The sequence below is a fragment of the Pyrgilauda ruficollis genome, unplaced genomic scaffold (assembly GCF_017590135.1).
Source record: "Pyrgilauda ruficollis isolate IOZ18807 unplaced genomic scaffold, ASM1759013v1 scaffold87, whole genome shotgun sequence".
NCBI lineage: Eukaryota > Metazoa > Chordata > Aves > Passeriformes > Passeridae > Pyrgilauda > Pyrgilauda ruficollis.
This window is the reverse complement of record NW_024530710.1, coordinates 2,115,240-2,141,564: the sequence shown is the minus strand read 5'-3', so window position 1 is coordinate 2,141,564 and position 26,325 is coordinate 2,115,240. Positions and strand designations below refer to the sequence as shown.

The 26,325-nt window shown below is 41.4% G+C and overlaps 1 protein-coding gene across 1 annotated transcript in view; it reads left to right on the top strand.

Annotated features, from left to right (window-relative positions):
* KCNQ3 (potassium voltage-gated channel subfamily Q member 3) overlaps positions 1 to 26,325 on the top strand; it is a 185,217-nt gene that overhangs the window by 136,366 nt on the left and 22,526 nt on the right. Inside the window, 6 exon segments of the mRNA XM_041488085.1 lie at positions 17,736 to 17,826; positions 19,580 to 19,706; positions 21,366 to 21,538; positions 23,526 to 23,681; positions 25,029 to 25,139; positions 26,064 to 26,159. Of these exon segments, the coding sequence (XP_041344019.1) occupies positions 17,736 to 17,826; positions 19,580 to 19,706; positions 21,366 to 21,538; positions 23,526 to 23,681; positions 25,029 to 25,139; positions 26,064 to 26,159 (754 nt within the window).

Below are 26,325 nucleotides of genomic sequence, written 5' to 3'. Positions count from 1 at the left end.
TTATGCCTTCTTAAGACAGTAGATTTTAAGGTCTGCTCATCACTGGCTGAGTGGGAGCAGGAATCTTGTCATTCATGATGGCTGATAACTCGCTTGCCAGATCAAAATTAAGAATAACCTTTCCCCAGCAGCTCTATCACAGACATCATCCTTTCTGACTTCTCAGTGGGTACCAATGAGATTACAGCCAGATTGCACATGACAAACCAAAAATATCCCCAGCAGTCTGTTAAAATTTACCTCCCCCAAAAGATTACATCCTCACAAGCTCTGCAGCTTGGTGTAGTTCAGCTGATCAATGGAAGCTGAATCATATGCTTTATTATTTCAAAGTTTTCAGAAATCTCAATCAGAAAAGAATTTGTGCTGCAAACAGGGAATGATGTATCATGGTGCAACATCCAGCAGAGATTGCACAGTAAAGTCTTTGCAGGATTGAAGCCCCAGGCCTTCAGAACTGACACTGTAAAATTCAAAACTAATTCTTCTAATAAAACCTTAGCTAAATCCTTTCTGCTTCCCTTCCCTGAGCCTTTAATTGCTCTAGTAGATTTCTCCTGTTCTGTTGGAAAACACATAAAACTACAGCATTAGCTAAAGGCACCTCAATTTATTGCCTATTCCAAGTCATTACAATGAAAAGGGTTTTTTTTACAGTTGTAAGATCCCTCTTTAAGGCTTCCCCCAGTCACCAGAGACATAGGTACTCTGCACTGGTGGGGGAAAAATTCCTGAGCTGACAGCAGATAGGCTGAAAAAATAAAAAGAGAAAAGTTCAAAGAAAAATAAACAGCAACTTTGAATGTCTTGAGTTCAGTGCACAGTGACAGTAGGTTTGGGGTCATCTTTCCCAAAGAGGGAAATTACCAAACATCAGAAGTGCTTAGGTCATTGAAGTGTGGAGATTTTCACATGAAAGAGTTTGGCTTTGGGCTTTGCTCTCTGACTGTCACCATTTCTCTGTGCGTGTCTTTCATCATTGCCCTGTTCTTTTCTTCCCTTCTTGGGCTCATGCTTTGAGCTCTGGTCTTTTCACTATTAAAGGCACCAAGAATTTTGCCAGTAATTTCTAAAAGCATAAGATCAAGCTCTTAATTTTCTTTCATACTCTTGTTTCTTTCTAGGCTTCGTTCCCCAAAGCACAGGTGTTCATTTTGCCTCTCCTTTGCCTTTTTTTTTTTTTTTCTGGTGAAAGAGTAAAAACATTTCAGAAAAATCAATTAGTAATTTGATTTGTCAGATTTTCCCAAGCCTTCTGGGAAATTCTCTTTAGGATAGGGGTGAGGATCAAGGTAGTTTAGATTTCATCTCTCCTTGAAACAGTAAACCGATGTCTGTAGGATGTTTAGTTTCCAGAAAATAAATTCAGAATACACTTGCACATGCGTACTCCCACATACAAACTTTCCCAAAAGTAATTTGGTATTCATGTGTAAAAATAATGAAATAATTTCTGGTTGCTCTCATCTAAGCCCTGTGAACAATGTATGCAGTTAAATCTGCTAAATTAAGCCCTCCTGACTCCATAGTGCTGGTACATCAAGCAGATGTGTTCCGGAGTGCTACCCACTGCCTCCATGTCTCCTGAATAGCTGCACATAAAGACAGAACATTCATGTAACACTGTCTATAAATATAACAACCAGAATACACTCCAGAGATGTTGTGAGGGCTCCAAAGTTAAGTTTGGTTTGAGGTTTTGAGCTCAAATCAGAGCTAAAACTGATGTTATAATGATTGAATACACTTTCCAGATTTAACATCTTCACAACCCTATTTAATTTCCTGTAATATTTTTAGCTCACATGAAAAGATGTTCTCCCTATTCATCAAAAATTATTTTAAACCTGACAGGAGGAAAATGAAGTTACTGATGTCTGCTTCCTTTATTTAGGTAGTTTTCACTTACATCCTGTGCTCTCACATCAGTTTCTTACATCGGTTCTGGGAACCAGGGAGAAGAGCTGGTCAGTAAAATTGTAGGAAGATAGAATAAGGGGACATATCTGCATCTTGGACCTGAAGTTGTACTGAGTAAGTTTGGTGATGATACAAAACTGGAAGGAGCTATTGACTCCCTTGAGGGCAGAGAAACCTCAACAAATCAGAGACATTGGCAATCATCAACCAAATGTAGCCTAGCAAGGGCAGGTTCTGGATTCTGCACCTTTTCCCCTGGTTGTGTGGACAGACTGGGGGATGAGAGGCTGGAGAGCTGAGCTCTGGGAAGGGATCTGGGGGTCTTGGTTGACAGAAAGTTGAACATGAGCCATCAGTGTCCTGGCAGCCAGAAGAGACATCCCTGTTCTTGGGGACATCAGGCACAGCATTGTTAGCCGGGCAAGGCAGGGGATTGTCCTGCTCTGCTCTGCACTGGGGCAGCCTCACCTCGAGTCCTGTGTGCTGTTTTGGTCACCACAATAAAAAAAAAAGACATTAAACTATTAGAGAGAGTCCAGATGAGACCATGAGGTGCTGAAGAGTCTTGAGGTGAAGCCAAAAAAAGATGTAGCTGAGGTCATTTGTATTGTTCAGCCTGAAGAAGAGGTCACTGAGGGAAGACTCAATTGCAATTACAACTTCCTCATGAGAGGAAAAGGAGGGGCAGACAGTGACCATTTCTCTCTGGTGACCAGTGACAGGACCTGAGGGAATGGCCTCAAGCTGTCTCAGGGGAGTTTTAAGCTGGATAATAAGAAAGGATTCTTCACCCAGAGGTTGGTTGGGCACTGGAACAGGCTCCTGAGGGAAGTGGTCACAGCATCAAGCCTGAGAGAGTTCAAGAAGCACATGGACAATTCTCTGAGGCATGTTTCTCATGGTACCCTGTGCAAGGGCCAGGATCTGGATTTGATGATGTTGATGGGTCCCTTCCAACTCAGCATATTCTATGATTCTCTGATCTTTCTGATTTATTTCTTTGGTTTTCCACTGCACGGGCAAGAGTTACAGCCCCTTCTGTACCTCTGACCCTTCATAGTCAGGCTCCAGGATATAAAGATGGGGTCCTCTGTTTCATTGTAAAGGCTACAAGGATCAACAGCTTCAGTCACATTCAGTTACATAAAATTAAGTATTTTCTGCAGGTGATATCAGAGACAATCTACTTATGCACTGCATTCACCAGAACAATGACTGTTACCTCTACAATGAGCCTGAAACACTGAAAAAAAGAAAAAGCCTGTACTGAAGACCAAGCATTTCAAGAGTGAGACACTAATTATTTCCTGCTATAATAAAATAACTCCCAGATTAGCCTAAGAAATAGATGATGCCTTATGTTCTAGGCAAAAGAAAAGAAAATATCCAGGCCTAAGGCGATGCTCGATGCCAGAGTGAAATGAAGAGATATCCCTCCCTGATGCCAAATCTGGTGCTTGGCTTAAATCAGACTGTGGAAGTAAGATGCATGAAGTGTGTCATCCTGTGCATCAAAGACTTCCTGGATTTTATTGCACTTCTGCTCAAGCTGTCATTACATTCCTTAAATGGTGGCCTTTGTATATATACTGCTTCTAAGAAACAAAAAATACAAATATGGAACAGGTTTTAGTGGGATGTAGAAATATCTGAGCCTTCTTTAATCAGGCTACAATGATAATGGGAGCAGATTAACTGTGAAAACACAGGATTTTGTGCCCTCATATTCATTAATTGCTTCTTAGTATGAAAAATTAACCCATTCCACTTCAGCCACATTTGTATTAATGCCCTTGATTGATAGACTCATTAATTCTGACGCCCTCATACCGAAACACTGTATAATTAAGTTAGAGGTACTAACAAGTAACTGTAATAGCATGGCTTGCTGTTTTACCAGATCTGTTTCTCCAGATTTAAGGAGGTTTTAAAGGTGTATGTACACAAACTTCTTCCCAGGGACTATAGTGAAATTATTTTTTACTCACTGGGAGTAAGTGGGATTGAAATCCCATTGCAGAGTAACCAGAGGGATATCAATGTAAATTTGACAGCTTAGTGAAGACTGGGCAATAGATTCACTTGGCCTGAACTCTCCCTAAACCCAGTATTGCCAAGGTGATGAGATCCAGCCCAAAGGCTGAGAGTAGGGTGGAGTTATCTGAATCTTTCCAGTTTAATATTTCAAGTTTCCTCAGTTCCCACTGGGCACCAAACAGTGACAGAGAAGAATTTGTCATCTTGCAGGTGGAGTGGATGAAGGGGAGAGGAGAACTTGAGGGCAGGCAGAAGCATGCAGAAGACACCAATGCATGCTGACTCTAAAACGGGAACTGGCAGCTCCCAAAAGCATAGTGATAGGTTTCATGTATACCTATGAAATAAAAGTGGATTTTTATGTGTGAATCATAGAAAATTAATCTATACTTTATTTGGTCCCAGCTGAATGGAGGTAATTATGGAAATTCATGCATGCAAAAAAAGTCTGATCTGATGCACTGCTGCTACCTTATCAATTAGGAGCATTGTGTGACTCCAATCTAGCTAACTTGCTGTACCATAAAAGCAAGCGGAGAGAAGCCAATAACCCCTGAATTCAATCTGGTTTTAGCTGTTTTTTCTGTTTCTCCTTTTATCATCTAACTCATGAAGTTTGGATCTGTGGGCCATCAACTGACTGATTGGGATTGCTGCTCAATTAGCCGATGAAGTCATTGCTGGATCTAATGGCTGCAATTTAAACCCTGCTTTTGAGCAGATAATGGAAAGGTTAGTGCTGTAATAAAGGATGAAGAGACAGACATGTGCCATTTATTCCCTGCTCTGTAAATTAGGGCACTAATAAAAAACCTGTTCTGGAAATAAATAAACAGATTAAAAGAAATGAATAAATAAATACAACAGAAAAACCAGAACTACTTCCAGGAGGTGAGAAGACATTTCTATATGACTGCATCTTCCAACATAAAGAACTTCCACATGTTAAATACTTACAGAAAGAATAAAACGGAGTGAGTTTAAGCAGTGGAGCAAGGTGGAAAGATGCAACACAATGTACAAAATAACAACTGCATTATTAATTTCTACAGTGCAGGCTCAAGGGAAAAGCTGCTCCTGTGTTTGTGCACAGTGTGACATTTCTTGCATAAAGACAATGACTCAAAATTCCTGGCAAAACAATATTTGTGTTTGAAATGTTTCCCACACTTTTGTGTTCTTCTGTGCTGTGAAGGAAAGAACATAATGATCCATGCTGGAAGAAGGAGCACAGGTTCCCTCAAAGACTCTGAAGGGTGAAATATTTCTTAGCCTGCCCCATAACTCCAGCAATGGTGTGTGCAGATCTTAATTACGTGCTTTCTGTTGTGGGCATATTGAATCACTAGTGTTAGATAAACAGCATCCACAGCCACATTACATCTGTCTGGTGTACACCTAAAGTAGGCACCTTGAGATGCATCTAATAACTTTACAAGTAAGCTGAGTACAACCATGTGCTTTTTTTAAAATGTCACAGTGACCAAAATAGTGTCAGTAATTTAATGTGAAGCAATCAGTTTTATCATTAGACTTACTACAGCATTCCCAGAATTCAAATGACTTGAAAATTTGTAGTTATCAGGTCTTATAATTCTACTGGCCTTTCAATACTTGGGGTTTTTGTTTGGTTTTGTTTTTTTTTTTTTTTTTTCCTAGCTATAGCTCTCCTTCACAGGAGAACCTAAGCTTTCTTTCTTTGGAAATTCTTACTTTTATAGTTGCCTTGTCTTGTTGTGGAAAAACAATAGAAGTCATCTATACTTGAGTGTAAAAATGGTATGGGAAGGTATTTCTAAGAGCAACTCATTATTAGTTTTGGCTCCCCAAGTGAGCTGCCTGGGACTGGCTCCTTAATTTCCTGTTTAAAAAGAATATGGACTGCTTTGAATATAGACCAGAATCCTGAAATGTTTTGGGATTACTGCTGCTGGTAAGCAATAGAACAATCAGTCATAAGCATCTTGATCAAGACTACTCAGAAAACACCCCTGAAACAATTAGAGCCTATGAGATAAATAATTAATCAGTGTTGACAACAACTTCAAACCACTTTATAGCAAAAAGAAATGTGTAGCCAGTGCTGTAGATAGCCATGGCTAAAATCCCTGTTTAATCACAGAATTGAGGTACTGGAGGGATCGTTTGTTTCACCCAGGAAAGAGTTACAGTCTTGTGCTCACCACTAATGTTCTCTGTAGCCACACGGCAAGTGTAGCTCCCTATCCCTGGACATGTCCCGGTGGGACATAAAGGGAGAAAAACCTGACTTTTCACACCTTTTAGATACCTGTGTCAGCCATCATGGTTGTCTGGGAGGTCAATAGAAACCTAGGCCTGAAATTTGTCCCTCTGCATCAGTCTTAATTTTACAGATAAAGGGAAAAGCTCTACATGTCTGATGTAAACTTTTGTAAACATCACCCCAGCATTCACAACTGGCAGAGGCACTGCAAGCTGGGAGCAGAACACCAGTATTGTTACTTGCTGCTCCAGACTTTCTGCTTCTGTTCATCTGCAAGAGATGAGATTCAAGGCATGATTTGGATATTCAATTCAGGCACCCAAATATCTGTGTGTGTACAGATGATTTCAGTGTCTGCTGTCTCACTAATGCACCTGGTACTGTCTGTGAAGCTCAGAGGGCTGTTCAGCTCACTGAGTGAGCTTTACTGGCTGGCTGGCTGGTCAGATCAGTTATGCTATACCTGAAAATGGATTTAGCTCTCCACCCTTATTGATTCATTATTATGCTGAAATTCTAGTCACTCTCTGCACTGATACCACAGCAGAAGAATGTGGCAAAGCTTGAATTAAGAATAGGAATTCCTGTTCCCATGGATGTCAAGTAAGAATAGGAAAGTTATATCAAGACTGTGTCTCACTGTGCCCAGTATTCCTCTGTTACAGGCAACTTTCCTTCTGTAAAACCAGCTGTTCCATCTAGGAGACACACAAGGATTCATGGGTTTTGGGGATATAAACATGGTAGTCCTAACAGAGTTTCTTAGCACAGCCTTAACTGTTTTCTAGATTGTACTCTGCATGCAGGACTTCTCATTACTGCATTTTTTTCTATTTTTCTAAGTGTACTTTACATACGCTGAAGTCTTTGCCATTTCAATTTACTTATTCAACTCAATAGATTTCTTTCTTCAAATAAAACCAAAAATATCTCCTTCCATACTGCCATTTTTCCCTGAGGGTTTGATAGAATTGTCATTGTTTGAATCTGTCAGGTTAAACAGGGACAATACAATCTGAGACATTAACAAGTCAGTTGAGCAAAAGGGCTATCATACATTGTGTTGAGAGGCATTGTTGCAAATGCTGGTGAAACATTTCAGGAACAAAATTGGACAGGTCTGGAAAAGACTGATAACCTCCTCCAAAGACTTCAACTTCAGGCATCAAATGAAATGTTACATGTTTACAGATGATCGTTCTGAATTTTGAATGTTGATTAATTGTTTATGGTAATGCAAACCAGCAGAAATACTTTAAAACATCATCAGATTTACATAGGTACAAATCCTGTGTGCTAATGATACCATTCCATTGCGTCAGTCAGAGTCCTGACGGTACAATGACCTCCAAAGAGCTTATCCAAAGTTCACCTCCAGTGAGGCTGTGATTCATTTGCCATGCTAACACAACTCATCATTTGCTAATGAATGTGAACTGGAGATGGGAAAGGAGCACAAATAACTCATCTGCACGCCACACTTCAGGTGTTGCTGTATTGTCCTCCACACTTCATCAGCACCATGGGTCTGCAGCTGCAGACCCTTCAATGCTCTTTTCTAAGGAGATGTAGATCTTACAGAAATTCCACATAACACAGTGTCTCTGAGCACTTTTGCTGAAACGCTTAAAAGTTATTGACATATTCTCATCAGTTTATAGGCAAGATGTTGAAAAAAACATTATTATAAAGGGATTTGCCTTTAAACAACTGATCATCCCCCTCACATTTCTATCCAGACTACATATCTTGTCATGTGTTAAACCATCAAGGCAGAAGCTGACATTTTAGGGTCAAAAGCCACTTTTTGCCCCTCTTTTATATTCCCAACAAATAGATATTAAAAAATTTTCCCAGTGTTCTTATAGAAGTATCAGAGAAGAGAAGCCCTCAAATATATTTGAAAGGCAGGTATTAAAAGCCAGAATACCTGTGGCAATGGTTTGAGTGGTGTGAGGCTGAGTTACTGAGAGTGGTTTCATTTCTGAGAAATGAAGAGAAAGGGCCTGGCATCAAACATCTTGCCCTCTGGGGAAGGTGTGATTGGGAGATCATGCTCAGGTTCCCACCCCAAAGGGATTTTCATCCATGTGACTCTGTGCTCAGGGCCAGGACTCTGACACTACTCTTGGTTGGTATAATGGAGCCATGTCCTTCAAAACCACAAAAAATTTGGGGCTTGGATCACGTACACAAGTGCACTGTGAGACTTCATACAAGGCAGGAAGTATGCAACAGAACTCGGGGAGGAGTATCTGTTTCCCCATGGAGAAGCAGCATGAGGGTGGAGTTGCATGGTGGTGTCCATCATTACTGGATAGAAGCCCATCCCCTGGGATCAGACTGAGATAAGGCTCCTACACTTGCTTAAAAATGCTTCATTTACTTAAAAATGGCTATTTTATCTGAGATAATCTAGAGCTTCTGAGACTTTTCCTGTTCTGTTCTAGGGAGAGACTTAATAATATTCTGCATTCAGATGCCTTCCCCTGGCTTCCAGCTAATGCCACTTTCTGGGGTATTATTCTGGAAATGAGCTGGAGCTGTGAGTCCTTGTTGTCTGACTGATCACAAATGCCAGACTACAACCTGCTATGGAGAACAAAGCAAAGGTGAAGAGTCTGGTGCAAGAGAAGGTTTATAGGCACAGCATAAAATCAAACTGGATTAAGAATATGGTTTAATTTCCAGTGAAATTTGGTCTATTAACACAGTATTTTGCCTGTGTCAATTTGTGTATTTCAAGAAAAAGCATTCCTCTACATCACCACTGCTCTTTTTATCCACAGCTCCTGTGACATCAAGTTTAGCCCTTACATCTTTCAGCACAGATCCTTTCTTCTCTTCTTCTTTCCCTGTGGATAAAGTGAGGGCAGCTCATCCTCTTTGCATTCTGCACAGTAAGAAATCCTTCCCTGACTGATTGATGTGAGTTTGTTTTGCAGCATCCCTGGATCTGTGAATGGGTCATAGTCTACAGACCAGATTGTTAAGAAAAGCTGATGTGCAGTGTTGTCAAATAACCTAAGTTGCAGTAATGACTCTGAACTCTTCACTTATAGAAAAAAATTTGGAAAGTCTTCCTGGATTTAAAAAACCCAACAACTGGATGGTTCAAAGTAAAGATCTGAGACTTTTGTCTGATTTTCTCCAGGTCAGGTGGTAATTAAACACTATGTAGAAAAGATCTATCTTCGATTCTAGCTGCAATACTTCATGCTTTTAGCTGAGTCAAGTGCCCTGTATCACAAGAACAACTATGACCACCTCAGGTGTAAAATTATAGAGCTCACTGTGGAGTTAATGTCAGAAAATCCAGAGGTCCTACCTAATCAGAGAGAAGTGAGCCATATGTCTGGCTCCACAGGAGCTGCATTATCAGGACACCTCACTGCCCATAATGGAAAACCCACTGAGCTGTTACCTGGATCTGGAGTGTACTGGCAGAGTTGTTGTGGGGTGTAGGTCATGTGCAGCCATGCACCCCTTCCTTACATAGCTGCAAATCTTTGACAGGCTAAAAGTCAATTGGGAAAGGCACCATGCAGCTTTTCTTCCGAATGTCCCACTCCAAGTGAGAGCTGAGATCCTTGCAGAAAGTGCTCACGTTCCCATGTAAGGATGTCTGTGTATTGAGTTTTAAAAGGTACAGGCAAAGAAGATACAGTCCCAGCTGAATTTTTTTTTTTTAATTGGCAGTCCCACTTGGCTGAAGTGCTACATTGGGTTGGAATCATTGGCATTTTTGAAAATATGGGGTTTGCAATGTATGGTCAAAAACAGAAAAAACCCAACTATTAATACTTTCAAATGGGTTGAAGTCTTGCATAAAGAGCAAAGATTCTCTTTTCAGTTCATTTTAAGAATCTGACCGCCAAATTATTGTTATCAATTTCCTACCTAGTGACTCTGTATTAAGCCTCTACAGAGGCTTTTTCTGGACACTGCTGCTTTCATATTAGAAATTCACTTTCAGCTATGCCAGCTTTGGAGGGCCTAATATATTTTATATATGTGCCTGCAAGAAAAGGCAGTTTGGTCAAGTGGAAGAAAGGGTGGGTAGGCTTTTTGAATGTATTTTTCTGTTTGTTTTCTCTGTGTGCTACAGTCTTGTGATCTTTATAGATTTCAAATGGGAAGGTAGAAAATATCACAACACTGTTCAATCAAGGCAGAAGTCACAACTGTGTGTTCAGAAGTTACTTTCATTTGCATTTTTTGAGATTTCTAAAACTTTATTCAGAGGGTATAATTCATTCCTCTCCTTTCTAAAGAAACAAAAAAGGGATTTGTGGGGGAGATCAGTGTATGTCCCTGTGAGACATCCTAAATCTTGTGTACCCCTGAGATTTTGTCATGTTTGGAAGTAGACTTCTAGATCTGTTGTCCCTCTGGACAAAAAAGGTATCTTCTTAGAAATTTTAAAAAGGTATCTTCCTAGAAATTTTTCTCCAGATGTTGAAGCATGTTTTTCTCCATGTTTAAGATGTTAAGATGTTGATATGGATGTTTGCTAGTCTTACCTTAGGCTCCTTCTATCATCTAAATTCACTTCTTTACAGAGCTTGCTGTAGTCTGGGCACTTGACTACTCAGCTACAGGTTGGCTTTCAAAGGTCCAGCACTTTTATTTTGCAAAATTTAGCAGAAACCAATGTAGGAATCTTAAGGTTTACCTTCAAATGGCTCCACACCAATTTTTAAAAATCTTTTGGAGAATGCCCTGTCAGAACTCATTTGATTTGTGGTTTTTGCAGCTGGGGCTGCTGGGTGATGTGGTTTGGCTCTGTGCTCTCCCTGCTCTGCTGCACTGATGGCTCACCATATTCATACTCCATGTGTCCCAACTCAATTAGCAGCTTGCTGCCAGCCAGAGATAAGCCCATGGATAGGCATTCTGGTCATGGCAGATAAAAGCTCCAAACAACAGTTCAGTCTGATGTCCTCCACTTGATATAAAAATAGAATTTAAAACCACTAATGAAGCAATTCAGGATATTTAGTTGCAAGTCAGAAGTTTTTTCATCCTTATTCAAGTGCAGGGGATAGGAGACATCCAACCCCTTGGTAGCTAATGCTGTCATTGCCTCTCCTTTGCTTCTGCCATCTGTCCCCCACTCAGTCACCCATGTGAGGAGATGCCTTGGTCTCTCCCAGTAACTTACATGTGCCAGGAACTTTGGAGCTCTTTTAACACTTTTCCCAGGAGGGAAATAGGATCTTGGTATATGACTCTTTTCTTCTAAGATGAGAAAAAACAGGAAGGGAAATGTAGTGCTCTGGGCTGTTTTGCAGTCTCATACTAGCAAACCTGGGAAATGTGTCAGGCCATTCTTCTGACAGAAAATGCAGATTGGTGGTATCTGTGCTATCTGACACTGCTGACCCAAAATGTACCAGCATGTCAGACCCTGGAAAGATGGCAGTGGTGGTCAACAGGGCTCAGAAGAAAAAGGATTTTAGGACTGGGCCTGAAAAAAAGTAAGACAAGGGAGCTTTAACCTGGTTTGGGTAGTACAAGGAGGAGAGGAAAGAGGAACCATCTGATATAAAAGCTGTTCTTTTGCACCCTAAATGCCCTGCTGTGAAGCACAGCTTTCCCCCCCAGGTCTTGACTTTAAAAGCTTTCCAGACTCATGGAAACAGCAGTGAACCCCATTCAGAGGCATTCCTGCCAAAGAGAGCTCAAGGCCATCAAAAAGCTGGCATGAGTAAGGGTTTGGGCTTTTCTGCCTCAGCTTCCTGCTGTGCCAGGGACAATGTCTGTCACTTCTGTCACTAAAGGACAAGTGTCATTCTGAGCTACCACCTCACCACCTGCCAGGTCAGCTTGTATGCCAGTTAGACTAGGGCTCTTTCAGGGATCTTTCCTCTACTTCCTAGGGTTTCCCTCAGCATCATGTGAAGGACTTTTTTCTGCCTCTGCTACCACAGCAGAGCAAGAGTGCAATACAGCTTACTGAGCATTTTTACCCTGTCCTTGCTGTACAATGGCACTGGGACAGGGATTTCTGCATGGAGCTGTGGGTGCACACTCAGGGTAATCTGTGGATGCAAGGAAAGAGGAACCTTAGAAAATCCCTTCTGCAGGACTTGTTGCTTTTTCTCTTCTCTTCCAGGACCTCCACTAAGTTTTTCAGTGCTTTTCCAGGCATCTCTGGCCCTTTTGTAGACTCACAAAATGTTTGTATTTTTCCTGTCACCCTTATCTCAGTACTGATCTCTGGCCTATGGCTTGGAAGTGCAGAGAATCAAGAATCTAAATATTAAACAGTGAGTATTCCAGAGTCTGTGGAAATCAGGCATGCATTCCCTTCTCTCTGAAGAGCTGTTCTCAAATATTTGGTAATGTCATTTTTTTTAGTGTTAAAAACCCTGACTCAAGCTTCTCATTAGCAACCATAAAGCGATCAGTGCAAAATACTGCAGATGTTCTGTGAAAAATGAAGTTCTGAAGAAGAGAAAAAGATGGTGGGTAGGAATATAGAGCAACTGAAAGAAATGTGAGAAAAGATGAATTTTTAATCCTTATGGGTAAAAGCCAATAGCTGAAGAAAATAAGGTTTTTCCAATATGAAATTTGGGAAGCTGTGTGGGAATCATGGTTTAGAACCATATTGCTTTGGATACCCTAAACCAAAAATTTAGCAGAATACTGTCAGATTTTCCTTACATATCACAATCTTAGAGAATTCCATTAGCATTTACCAGGTGGCAGAGCATAATGAAACCAGAGCATAAGCTTTAAGGGAAGAAAATAAAATACCAAATGAAGCAAAGCCGAAAAATCTAAGATTCATAAGAACATTTGGAGACAGAAGAGTCCCAATGTCTTGCAAGAATTGGTATTGAAGATGAGAGAGCAAAAAGAAATCTGTGCACTGTTGGACTGGGGTGATTTCTTACTAGTAACCTTCCAGTTAGAGACTAGAGGCTTTGTTACCCAAAGCCTGGATTATAATTTTGTAACCAGGATCCCTGACCACATGTAAATGTGATACCTAAGTTTACAGCAAGGGATTTCAGACAAACCAGAAATGCTGTGGCTGGCTGGCTAATTTCAGTAGCAAAAATACATAAACATTATGAAGAGGTGGTGTTTACAATTATATCCAAACCAGGGGTAAGTATAAGGGGCGGCATTCAGCTGATTTACACAGTAAACCTCTCCATAGGAGCTCATCACCAGTCTGTCCTTACAGTTAAATAGAAATATCCTTTCCAGGTGCTCCTGACCAGCTTGAGCTATAAATCAACCTGCTTTAAATCAACCTGAGCTGTACAATAGAAGCACACATTCCTCTCTATAACTAAACCTCACTGAGGTTTAACATTTTGTCCCACAGCACAAAAATTTTTCAAAATGATACCAAATACAAATGTAGTTTGGCCTGCTTATGGCAGATCTAGTGCTCAAAACAACTTCATGGGAAAGCTGTTTTGGAGATTACAGGTAAATTCCTACAGGATCTGCTCCTAAATTTTGAAAGAAGGGATGGTGAACAGAAAAGTGATGAGCAGATGTATATATAAAACACATAAAGGTTCTTAGCTAGATCTGCATTCTCCTGGCTTCAAATGAAAACAGATATAGAAGAAAAACTCAAAGAACGGGGAATAACCAAATAAGTAAAAATTTACCAAACAAAACAGTCTGTGACATTCATACAAAAAACATTAGATTCATGATCATGCATAGTTGTAAATTACTTTTTCTTTTCTGAGAAAGAATGTTTTTTGAATACTCTTTTTAACACAGCAAAATAGTGCAGTTAGTAAATATGAGTATTAAATATGTAATTTCTAAAACTAAGAAAATATATTGACCTGAATAATATGTTATTTGTGACAGTAACAAACAAGCACTGCCATTTGGTGGTCTGGAAATTATGCATATAACAAACTAATGAGATTTTTAAGGCATAATGCTGCAAATAGGAACCATGTAATGTGCTGTGAAAATTATGTAAAATAATGGCAAGGGTGATTCTAAAAAGCTGAAGAACACATTCAGATCCTCATTTGGCATATATGATATACATTCTTGAAGTCTGGACTGCCACCTGCTGAAACACAGTTTAATAAGAAGCTTTGACTTAATAGGACTGAGTTTTCATTTTAAACCTTGATTTTCACCCTATTTCTTTCTTCCAACCCTTAGTGCTCTATGTCCAATGAATCATTATAACTGTGAGTAAATTTCAGATTTTCTCCCCTTCTGTCCCTTGATTCCCCTGGTCTGTGGCAGTCTTCCTCCTGCACATCCTCTGTGCTTTCAGCAGTCTCTTACCCTGTGATTTTCCTGTTACAATTTTAGAGCCAGACTCAACCACTCAGCCCACACTGCTCCTCTACAAAATGAAATTAGGCAGTGCAGACTCAGGCATTGTCCTGTTGCCAATTGTCTTTATGTTTGCATGGCCAATATGGGCATAGGTGTGCCCAAAATAGGGGCAGTAGCAGCAAAGGGGAAGATGAAGCTTCTTATCATCTTTGCTGAGCAAGGAGGGCTGATGTAAGGAGGGTGGAATCTGAGTGACATCTTCCATAGAAAGAGGACACAGGAAGACTTGCAGGTTTCAAAACCATCAAGATCCAGACCAGAAGAGGCTGGGCTGCATAGCATCAATGTAGATTAAAATTGATGGCGTGCTCTGAGCTGCAATGATAATTATTGCAGAGGCTGAGGAGGACTGCTGAGATGTGAGTTGATTAACTTGTGGGTGTTTGCAGTTGGTGTTTACCATTCAGATATTGGTGCAGCAGGAGGAAAGCACACCCTTCCAAGATGGGTTGTGGTTATGGGCACTAACACGGGCTTTTCATCCCTTCATACCCCAGAGTCCTGCGGGAAGGAGCCTGGGCGAGGCTCTGTGGGCTCCGTGGGTTTGGGGCCTGCAGTTCCCCCTTAGCAATGGCCCCTGTGAGGAGCTTTCATGCACTTCCTGCAATAGGGGTTTCAGGCCACGATTTACCCTCAAGATTACTCACAACGACTTGTGATCTTCAGTACGACCCTCTCACCCTACTTTTAGTGGGTGTTTTGTCCTGTATGACCTCTGGTTCTCATGGGTGGGCTCTCACTTGCAGCTGGGACTTGCAGTGTGCTCGGTGCCACACGGAGAGATCGAACAAGCAGCACCCCCAACAGCACTGAGCAGCTGTCCCTTGGTGTCAACATCTGGGATTTTTATTGACCAAACTCTTTCATCACTGTAAGACCCCTTTCCTTGTATCCTCAAATACGTGGCTGCGATCCACCCGAGCATCTTTGAGCTGCTTTGAGCCTGTTCCAAAACGAGGGAGCTGCAACCCCTCGCTCTGTGGAGCACCGGTACCCTCTAGTGGTAAAAACGCAGGCATTTTTAGGCAAAAAAAAAAATATGACAATTTCACTACTAACTTATCTTCTGTCTTCCTTTTGTACAAAAATCTGTACATCATCTTTAATTGACAGCAGTGTTTTTTAAAATGACATCGTAATTTCATGCCTTGAGTTTAGGTACCTATGGTGTAATGCAATGATGTAATTTCCTTGGACTGCTCTCAGTGTATTTCACCTTTCATTAAATCATTAAAATGATGCTTGTGAGCTGAATTTTCACATGGTATAAAGAAGTGGCTGTAATGGAAAGTACCAAGCAGCAGCTGCTCAAGGCTTTAAATGGGGTGCTGGTGATGATACCACTCTAAAGACTGAAGTGTGGCAGAGCATAGGTAGCTTATAGTTAATCAAAGAGATCATGTTGTCTGTGCTTAGTTTTCACCAGTTTACTCTTGGAGGTTTGGACAGCTGGATCATGGGTCTTGGGAAGCCAGGAAGCCACTGGCTTTATAACTGCATGGTGGGGACAACAAGATATGGTGTGACAAAGCTCAAGGGCATGGCAGGAGCACCACAAACTTCCTAAATGAACTGCCAAATGTCTTCAGAAGCAGTGGTGTGGTTATAGGTAGATGGCAAAAGACACATTTTGGTCTGTTTCCTACCAGCTACATAAACCGTGCTCTAGAGTAGGTCTGGGGAGTGGGAAAAGGTGAAACTAGCCAAAGAAATCCAAAATTATTTACCATGAGCAAACACATTTACTTCTGTTCTAACCTCTCTCAAAATGGCTGATCTGAAATTTTCCTGTCATAAGAACAGTGAATTTCAGAGAAGCCACAGCAAAGTAATCCTTCAGTGTTTCACTGTTGTCTTTGCATGTAGGGTGCTAGTGGATTCTGCTTGGAGGAAATTCCCCCAAAAACCAGCAGGAGCCATCTGGAGCTCACCTCTGTCCTTTCACTCCAGCTGCAAATAATTTGCACATTCTCAGAATACCATTCTTTAGCCCTAGGTTTTCTCAGACATGAAGAAAATGAAAACCCAAGGTTTTCATGTTGCTGAGCTGAGTCCCTTGTCACTGCATCCTCTGCAGGCTCTGTCTCTGCTCATTTCACCCAGTGAAACAAAGTGAAGTTTTTCTCAGCAAGAGATGAAATCACACTACAGGAACCAGATTGAAATTCAAAGCAGGTAGTACACATAAACACAGCTTGATTCTTCACAAGCTTTTTTCCCTGGATGATTTCAGTACCTAATGCCTATCATTTCTTTGATGTACCCTAGCTATGAAAGTAGGAGATCCAGAGCTTTTACAAAGACATCTTTCTAATTTATTCATTAAACTCAAAATATTTCCATGGCCACCTGCTCCTCTGTTCCTGTGGATCAAGTTTTGGAAACACATTAAAATGCCCATGATCTGGTACATGAAGTACCAGAATATGAGCTTGCCCCTTTGCTTCACAGTAATCACTTCTATAAAAGATTTTGAATAGCTTGAACCTGGGAATAATTTTGCAAAGCAGATCAATTAGACTGAATTGGATTTGCCAGCAGTGGGAGTTAAATTTTTAGTCAAATCTCTGTGTTCTGGAGCCTCACAGACAGAAAATAACACAGGGGCAATGATTTATCACACACTTTGTTTACTGGAGAGCAGAAATTTACCCTCTCTTGTTACTCTTTCAAACCTTTTTGTCTTTTCATCTGCATAGAAATAAGTGCAAAAAAAAGAAGAAGAAGAAAAAAAGAAATTCCGTTTTCAAGAGAGGGTTTGTCCCAGTGCTGTCTTGTAGTGAAGCATTTACTGTTTCCCAGACCTCAGGATGTCCAGGGAGATCCATTGCATGGTGTCCATTCTGTGCCATTCTGGTCAGCACACAGCTTGGAATAGACCTCCTGAGCAACATAGTCCTCTGCACATCATACAACCCCTTCCCAAAATGCACTATCACCCATCTCATTCTTGAAGAATGTGGGTTGATTAAAGCATGTCTGTCCCAGGAACGTTCTGACTCTTGCCATGACTGCCAGTGCCCCCTGCTCCAACCTTGTTGAAAACTTCTGATCTTCATAAGAACCCACCTCATTCTCACCAACAGGGAGCAGCCATCCCACGGAGGTCTCTACTCATGATTTTATAGGCAATATCTCCAGTGCAAATACAGAGAGGATTAAAAATGCTGTGCTTTATATTTCATTTCAGGTTTCTGATTGTCTTGGGGTGTTTGATCTTAGCAGTCCTGACAACTTTCAAGGAGTATGAAACAGTTTCCGGAGACTGGCTCCTCTTGCTGGTAAGTAAACTGTGGCTGCTGCATCGCCCTGGTAAGGCCCTGGAACTGAAATCAGCCCCACCAGCAGGGATGGAAACTGCTCCCAGCTCTGCATGCAGTGATGCTTCTGCTCCTGGTCCTGGAGCAGTGATTGTACACTTATATATTGGACAGTTCCCAGTCCAATGTCAACACCAACTGAATAAAAAGTGAGGTTCCTGAGCAAAAAGAAAATAAAGGAAAAATGAAAGACCCTCTCCTGAGGCTTTTAAATACTGCCTTTTCAACATTTGTCTAACAGTCCTTCCATCAGATTATCAGGAAATTTCCTATTGACCACGCCAGACCTAAGCACACTTGAAAGCTATTTTTTGGAGTAATCTTTCAACAGTTTTGATTCATTCTGTAGTATTCTACTAATCCTAGTATTTCTTTCAAGGGAGGTCATCAGACTTGGACTCATGCTTGTGTCCAATAGCAGCATAACTGAAATTGCTGCAGGCAGTGCCTTTGCGAGAAAATGTATTCATAGCAAATTCATTCCAGATTGCTTGTTCTATAAATGCTGAAGTTCATGCTCAAGACTTTATTTCAGTAAGGCCTCCCATTTAGCAGAAGAATTTAAAAAATAGAAAAAAATCCCTCACTAAATATAAAATTGCAAATTCAACATTTTTATGAAAATGACCTTAAAAATGAACTTCCTTTGCTCCCATAGCTATAATAAAATACAGGGCACAATGTCTCGCTTAACCTGGCCTTGTTTAAAGTATCCCTAGGGAAACTGCACACCAAAATTAGTTCCTGGATCTCAATTTCCATTTCCCCTTGTACCTCCAGAGACATATAGATTCGAGCAAGATCTAAATGCCATAAGGAATGAAAGGTGAATTCCCCTTGCATGTTCTTTCTCAAAAAGTGCCTGTATGAGAACACCTTCATCCCTCAGGGAATGGGAAACTCGCTTTTGGTCTCTGTTACCCTGCTTAGGCCCATCTTTCACATTTGAAAAAGCCTGAGGTTATCTTTCCTTCTCCTGTGCTTGTTTTTATGTGGCTCTCAGCAGCTTTTAGAAGCTGTGGGTAATGAGCATGAGGAAAAGTCCCCTTTTCCCTCTTGCCAGCAATTCACAGAGAGGAAAAGTAACCATATGCCCCAGGCTGCCCTTGGCATCTCACCCTGCTGAGCCCCTCAGAGAAGCTCTTTGCTCCCCATTACCTCCCCATGCTTAGAAAGGATCTGGAGCAAGGTGGAAAATCCTGTTCTTTCATCCACCAGAAATTTAAGGGAACAATATATGCCTTAAATTTGTCTTACATATGTCTTTATCACTGCTTTAAACTTGTGACCATGAGTATCCTGTATCCTGTTCTGTCTGGACAGATATGGCTGCATGAGCTGCTGGTGGCTGACCCTGGGGGTGGTACTGAGTGCCCTGGGGACTCTGCAGTCACACCTCACATATGTCTGCTCATTTTGTGTGGAGCAGGAGGTCTTTCTGTGAAGTAATTGTCCTTCCATTAAGGCAGGGTAAGCACTTCACATTTACGCAACAGCAGGGGCAAGTCCTTCCTGCACATACTTAGCAGGCTGGAAAACTATGTCCCACTTTGCCTTGCCCTGTCATCAATCTCAATTCTCCTCACTTTTTTCCTCTCTGTTACACATATCCTAACACTTGCACCTCATCTGTTTCCTTCAGCTGTATCCTTGTGTCCAGAATTACTGCAAAATTTGTTTTGAGATTAACAGTGTCATTTGTGTCTTGATACAGGAAACTTTTGCCATTTTCATCTTTGGAGCAGAGTTTGCTTTAAGAATCTGGGCTGCTGGCTGTTGCTGTCGCTACAAAGGATGGAGGGGGAGACTCAAATTTGCCAGGAAACCTTTGTGCATGCTGGGTAGGCACATGCTCTCTATTACTGTTTTCCTCATTAATGTCCCTTTTCCTTTTAAGCCAGTTTGGGGGATATCAAAGAACTGGTGATTGGCAATGCAAAGAGCACTGAAATCAGATCTGCCCTTTATGTCAGAACCTGTGTCCTGCTTGGAGTAATTATTTGAAGTAGCCAGCAATAACTAAGAGACACTTGGCTACCTAGTTAGTGAGAGAAAAAAATTAATCCTACTACTCCTCAGATACATTTTCCTTGTCCTGAGCCCCACTGCACATTTCTTAAGCTCGTCCTCAGGAAGACTCTCTCTGCCTTCAGTTCCAAACACAACTCTATACCATCTTCCCCAACTCCCTTTCATATTTGTGTTTTGTTTTACATTTGTATTGTTGGTCTGTATTTGCAAACAAGTATCTTTGTGATTTCACCCATGTTGTCTTTCAGGCTTGGAAGGCACTGCCTATAATTATCCACACAATTACTCATTATTCATGCTTGAATACCCTCCTGCAGCTACTCATTATATCCACAAACGAACCAGCCAATATTCAGGAGCTCACTCTGCCCTGAACACTGGTCATCCCCATTTGTTCACTGATTTTAGGACACCCTCACTTGTTTTGATTCTCTTCAGGCCAATCACTGGGATTTTTTTCTATATTTGCACAGCACATAACACTCTGGGAGCCATGGTGCTGCAAGAATACAAGCCTCTAATTTTGTTTATCTTATGGATCTAAATTGTGACAAATTTTTTTTGTTCATCTGTGCTATCCTCAATTTAGTAATGCTCCTTTGGGTGCTACTGTTGTAGAGATACTTCTAGTAGGTTTGTGAAGGCAGCAGAGGTGAGCAAGTGGGATTGATTCTGTCTCATTCCTTCTCAGTAACAGTGTCATCTCACTCCTGAGTATGAATCTTCATTGATATCTGGGTAAAAAACAGAAGATATCCTGGATTTATTAAAATCATCTCTCATTTGTAACTGGTTTGTTTTGAGAATGATTGGAAGTGAATAAATTGGAAATTCACTTTTTTTTGACTGGAAAGAGACTATAAAGACAATTCAAAGACTGAGTGCCTAGAGAATGTTTGAAGATGTTTGGTTCCACTTTCTTCTTGTATGTGTATATAGGATCAAAAAGCAGGGGGAAACAAGGAAAAGAAAGGAAACAAAAAGAATTTATTCACATTTCAAACCTCTTCAGTTATCAGCAAATTGGTCCTGTGAGCACTTTCAAAAAAATAGTAGTACTGACTCAAGATTTTAGTGGGAAAACTCAGCCAAAAGAATAAAATGGTAAGTGTATCATCAAACCTAAATTTCTCATCTGCTGACCTGTTCACTGTGGTGTTCCAGTGGTACAGATGAAGTTAAGGCTGATTTTCTGCCAGCATTAGGACACTGTTTCCATGCATCCCTAAGCAAGCTCCATGTCTCAGGTCCAGTGCATTGATCTGTAAATAGATGCCAAGGCTTTCCAGGAGGTTCTGTGCCTGATACTGATGTGTGGCAGCTGCAGATATCTGATTAATTGGCAAGAGAAGAAATTTTCAGGCAGCTCTGAAACTCGCCTAGGGAAATTTGCAGCACAACCAGATGGGATTAAGAAGCAGGTGATGGGGCCACTTTTGTTGGCAGGCTGTGTTCTTTTTGCCTTGCAGATATCTTTGTGCTGATTGCTTCAGTGCCAGTGGTTGCTGTTGGGAACCAGGGCAATGTTCTGGCAACGTCTCTCAGAAGCCTCCGCTTCCTTCAGATCCTCCGGATGCTCCGCATGGACCGGCGGGGCGGCACTTGGAAACTTTTAGGATCAGCTATTTGTGCACACAGCAAAGTAAGTGAGGAGCTTGCAGGGCTCAGATGGGGCTTGGGAGGAAGATTAAAAGGAAAGAGAGGGGATGTAGAAGTACAGTAGTGCCTTGGGGTTATGTTTAGCAGTTCAAAATACAGTTTTGTTCTTTCAGCTTTATTCCTTTTTCCATTCTCTGAACCATTTCTGCCTCTCGTTTTACTTTTCTGTGCTCAGTAGTTGTGCTGGGAAGTGAGACCATGTTCATTTCCACGCATTACATCAAGAATTTTGCCTTTACTGTGAATGGAAGCAGGGACATCCCTTTTATAGTGAAGGGTGCTGAAGTCCTTGACAAAAAAGCCTGGGAAGTTGCAACATGTTTGTAGTGGCTTCTCAGACTTGTCTGATCAACAGATGGAGCAGACCTCTGAAGGGATGGAAAGAGGCTGATTAGCCTGAGAAATGTGGTTTCCAAGGGAGCTACTGGTAAAATTTCTCTTTGGAAGCTTAGGTCAGACAATACAGAGATGGACACAATGGGAACCCAGACAGGCAAAAATTTCTACAATCATCTTTGCTTGGTCTAACTTGATGCTGTAGTCAGACACACCCTGTCTTACACCAGACAGGTATTTGTGTTCTTGCATTTTCACAAAACATTATTACAAATTAAAAACTATCTGCTTAAAAATCCTCTAGATGAGATTTCTCATCTGCACAAGATGTAGAAAAATTACATATACTCCAAAATATACTGCATTTTCTTACCCATGAATGACATTCCTGACATTTTAGGGGGTTCTGAAAGTTAAAATGCCAGCTGGCATAGCATATTTAGATTTTGCATCTGTGTAGGGACTAATGGGGATGCCCACCAAGCTTCCTTTCTTACGAACTTCTGCTTCTTGCTCATATAAACTTGCTGCAAGACAGGTGGCAGATAAACACTTATGTCAAAAATGTGTCTCAGGAAACAGATCATGGAAGAAGTCTATGTAACAAAAACAGTGTTTAGAAATTGCTAAAGGCTTCATTCTGTGGGATTTCATTCAACTATTCCTTGTTTGGTTCCCCACCATGCACTTTTAGATCTAAGCTGGCTGAGGGAGATTAAAGGGGGGTTGTGAGAACTTTGCTTTATTGGAGACAATGATGAAATAATTTTGCTAACAGTTTCCTCCTGTGACTGCACCCCAGAAATTAGCTAGGAAAGTTTTTCACTTATCTCAAGATTCAATTACAAAATTATCGGCTACAACTTTTTTCTTTTTGGTTTTTTTTTTTTTCTCAAACAGTGAATTGAATTGGATGAATGACTAATATGAATGATAAAAATGAATTTGAATATTGATTTTTTGACCTCTGAGGACCTTAAAAAAAAAAAAGTTTCTGCCTTGTTTCAGATATTGCTGGCATACTGGAATTTTAACTTGGGTGGCTGCATGCCGCACCTCTGTGAGGCACTCCACTTTAGTCATTCTCTCTAAAACAGCAAAGTTTGGGGTTTGCTTTCACATCGAATATTTTCAAGGTCTGTTCTTATTGCATGAATTCATTTTGAAAGCATTATTCATGATGGGATCAGCTTTGATATGGTTGAAGAGATAGAAGTGCAACCTGCAGCTTTGGCTCTCTGGAGGTAGAGAGAGGGTAGAGCTGTTGATTTGCTTGCCAAGACTGACCAGGCCCAGGGGAAGAAAGAAAGGAAAGAGTCAAGGTCAGGGTCAGAGCCCTGCATCCCCCTGTGCCATGGGTGCAGCTAAGCCCTTAACCCAGCTTAATGCAGAGCCACACCTGCAGATTCCTCCAGTCTGCTCCTGGAAGGAACATTTGGTGTAAGGGCCAATTCTTGTAAATCTCTGCATTATTTCCCACTGAGTGCTGAGCTTGGCTGGTCATGGATGTGACCAAAGCCAGCAGTGACAGCTCTGCTGTTACCCTCTGTGCTTCTCTCTCCTGATGTTTACTATGCCACTGTGGATATTGAGGCTTTTTTCAGCCTCTCTGTGTTTATCTGTTTCTTTTGTAGGAACTCATCACTGCTTGGTACATTGGGTTCCTGACGCTCATCTTATCCTCATTTCTTGTTTATCTGGTTGAAAAAGATGTTCCTGAAAAAGATGCTAATGGGGTGGAGATGAAAGAGGAGTTTGAAACCTATGCAGATGCACTGTGGTGGGGGCTGGTAAGTGACTCCAAAAATACCTTATACCCTTCTTAAAAACTTCATATCCAAGAAGAGATAAAGTTTTAGGGATTACATTGCAAGTCCTGCTATATGTGGGTGAAAGGCACATTACACCATAATGTTATCAAAGTAGGAGTGCCCCTGCAACCAATTAACAGAACCTATAACCCTGTTGATTGTCAGAAAAAAGCCCTTAGGTTCGTAATTTCCTTCAGAAATCAATCTGTGTTCCTGATGTCTGGGACACCTCTTTTAGAGGAACATCTCTTTAGGTGTAACTGCACTATGGGGGACAGACCTCTCGTGCCAGCAGTGTCCTGCAGTGAGAGCTGTGTTCCTCAGAAAATGGCAGAGCCAGAGCTGCCCAATGGATGGGTCTGTTGGGCTGTCAAAGAGCACCAAATGTTTGGGCAGTTGAGAAAGACACACATGGCAGGTTTGGTTCTTATGGAGCCAGTGAATGAAGATGTCTCTGGGTTCAGATGGAGGAATTAAAAAAAATATTTCTGGAAAGGTTAACATAACAATTCTCATGCATGCATTCTTGCATGCATTCCCCAAAGATGAGGGAATGCCACTGGTGGCAGGATGCTGAACAAGAAGGACTTTTGATACATCTGTTCTTGTCTTTTCTGATTAAGAGAGGAGTAATGGTTTGCACCACTACTCATCCAGTCACAGATATTTCTGCCATTCCAGAATTCATGTTGCTTTGTTACTGATAGTTAAGGAAGTCTATGTCATGCTGTGACTTAAATTTAGCAACATATTTTTTATTCAAGGTAGTTCACTCATAAATATAAAATACTCCCCTTCCCCCATTATTAGTCAAAAGATACCAAGTGTTGCCTAGAACGCCTGGATGTTTCCATGTCCTTTTAAATCCAGGACATTTAGATGGAGTCTCAGTGGTGAGAAGATATACATGGTTGGAAATTAACAATTATGCCAGAAAGGAGAATGTTTTCACAAAGACATCTTTGTTTTAAAAAGACCAGGACTTCAGGTAGAGCTAGATCTGACAGGTTGTTAAGGGTCTGTAAGCTGTTAAGTTGCAAATCCCATTCCTGACTGTGTTCTGATGGTGGGCCGGAGATTTATGTGGAGCTCACTTGCAGCAAATGCATCTAAAAGAGGCAGCTGCTTTGAGACTAAAGCCATTCTCCATGCAGTGCCTTGGGATGCCACCAAAAAATTAGTTGACTCATCCTCAAGATCCTACTTCACCAAGCTGTGCATGAGCACCCTCAGGGCTAAGTGAGTTACACAGCTTTCATAGTGACATTTACACAGAGCTGTTGGCTTTGTTTTTCTTTTTAAACCCTTTGGTTGTTGTGCCCACAGATCACCCTTGCTACGATCGGATATGGCGACAAAACCCCTAAAACATGGGAGGGACGGCTGATTGCAGCCACCTTCTCTCTCATTGGAGTGTCTTTCTTTGCTCTTCCTGCAGTAAGTACCTTCCCCTCCTCTGTTAGACACAGCCCAGTGCTGTGCGCTTGGGAAAAAAAGGTAAAGTTCATAAAATCACCAGTGGAACCAGATCCCTTTTAAAGAACTACTCCAGATTCTTGAGTGGGTCTGTATCAGTAAATGGAACTTGTTTCTCCCCAGCTTTGCACAGAGCCTCTTTGGAATAATATATCACCCCACTACTCCTCAAATCACTATGTGGACATAGTCAGTGCTGGTTGGCACAGGACAAAATTAGACCAACAAGAGAACAATCTGGGAAACCACAAGGCAGTTCATGAGACTGTACACTGGCACGTGGTAATTTACTGGTACTAGCATAACCCCCACTAAACATATTTTCAAAGGATTTGGGGCCCACTACTGTAATAATTAGAATTTGACCCATGTTACCCAGCCCTTTATTTCAGTTGTCTGCAATGTTGTCAGATAAGAATGAGACAAAATCTGACTGAGCTGGGCTGAATAGCAACAGAAACTGCCCCAGTCCTAGATTTTAGGATATTTTTCCTCTAGATCCAGACCTGGAAAGAATTTCCAAGAGGATGACAAGTCCTGCACTCTCAGATGCAAAGCACGGTCTAGCACAGCCCTTGTATCATGCAAGAGTTTCAGTGGAAGTGGAAAGTAATACATCAGCTGGACACCACCAGATTGGAAAGGCAGTAGACATTCAATAAGGCCATTGAGGACCTGTAAATGGTTTGGTGCGGCGTGTGGTCCTTGAGAGGATCATGACAACCTCCTGTCCCATGAGTGGAGCAGCAGGAAAGGCATGGGAACTGCACAAAAACTCCATGTAGCCATCTCCATCTCCACCCACAGACCTGCAACCTCTCATCATTAATCCCTTTTGTTCTGAGTAAGAAATGTCTAAAATCTTGCATCACTGTATGCTTTCAGGGCATTTTGGGGTCAGGGCTGGCACTGAAGGTCCAGGAGCAGCATCGTCAAAAACATTTTGAGAAAAGAAGAAAGCCAGCAGCTGAGCTCATTCAGGTTTGCAGCCACTTTCCTCTTCCTTGAAAAAGCATTGTGCATAAAGAGTGCTGCATCATGTTAGCAAGGGCCACCACTCCTCCCCTGCCCAAATTCTTACTTCCCGTTGCAGGAGGTGAAAATTTTTGTCATTTTTTCACACTGAGCTGGGTAATCCAGAAGCCCT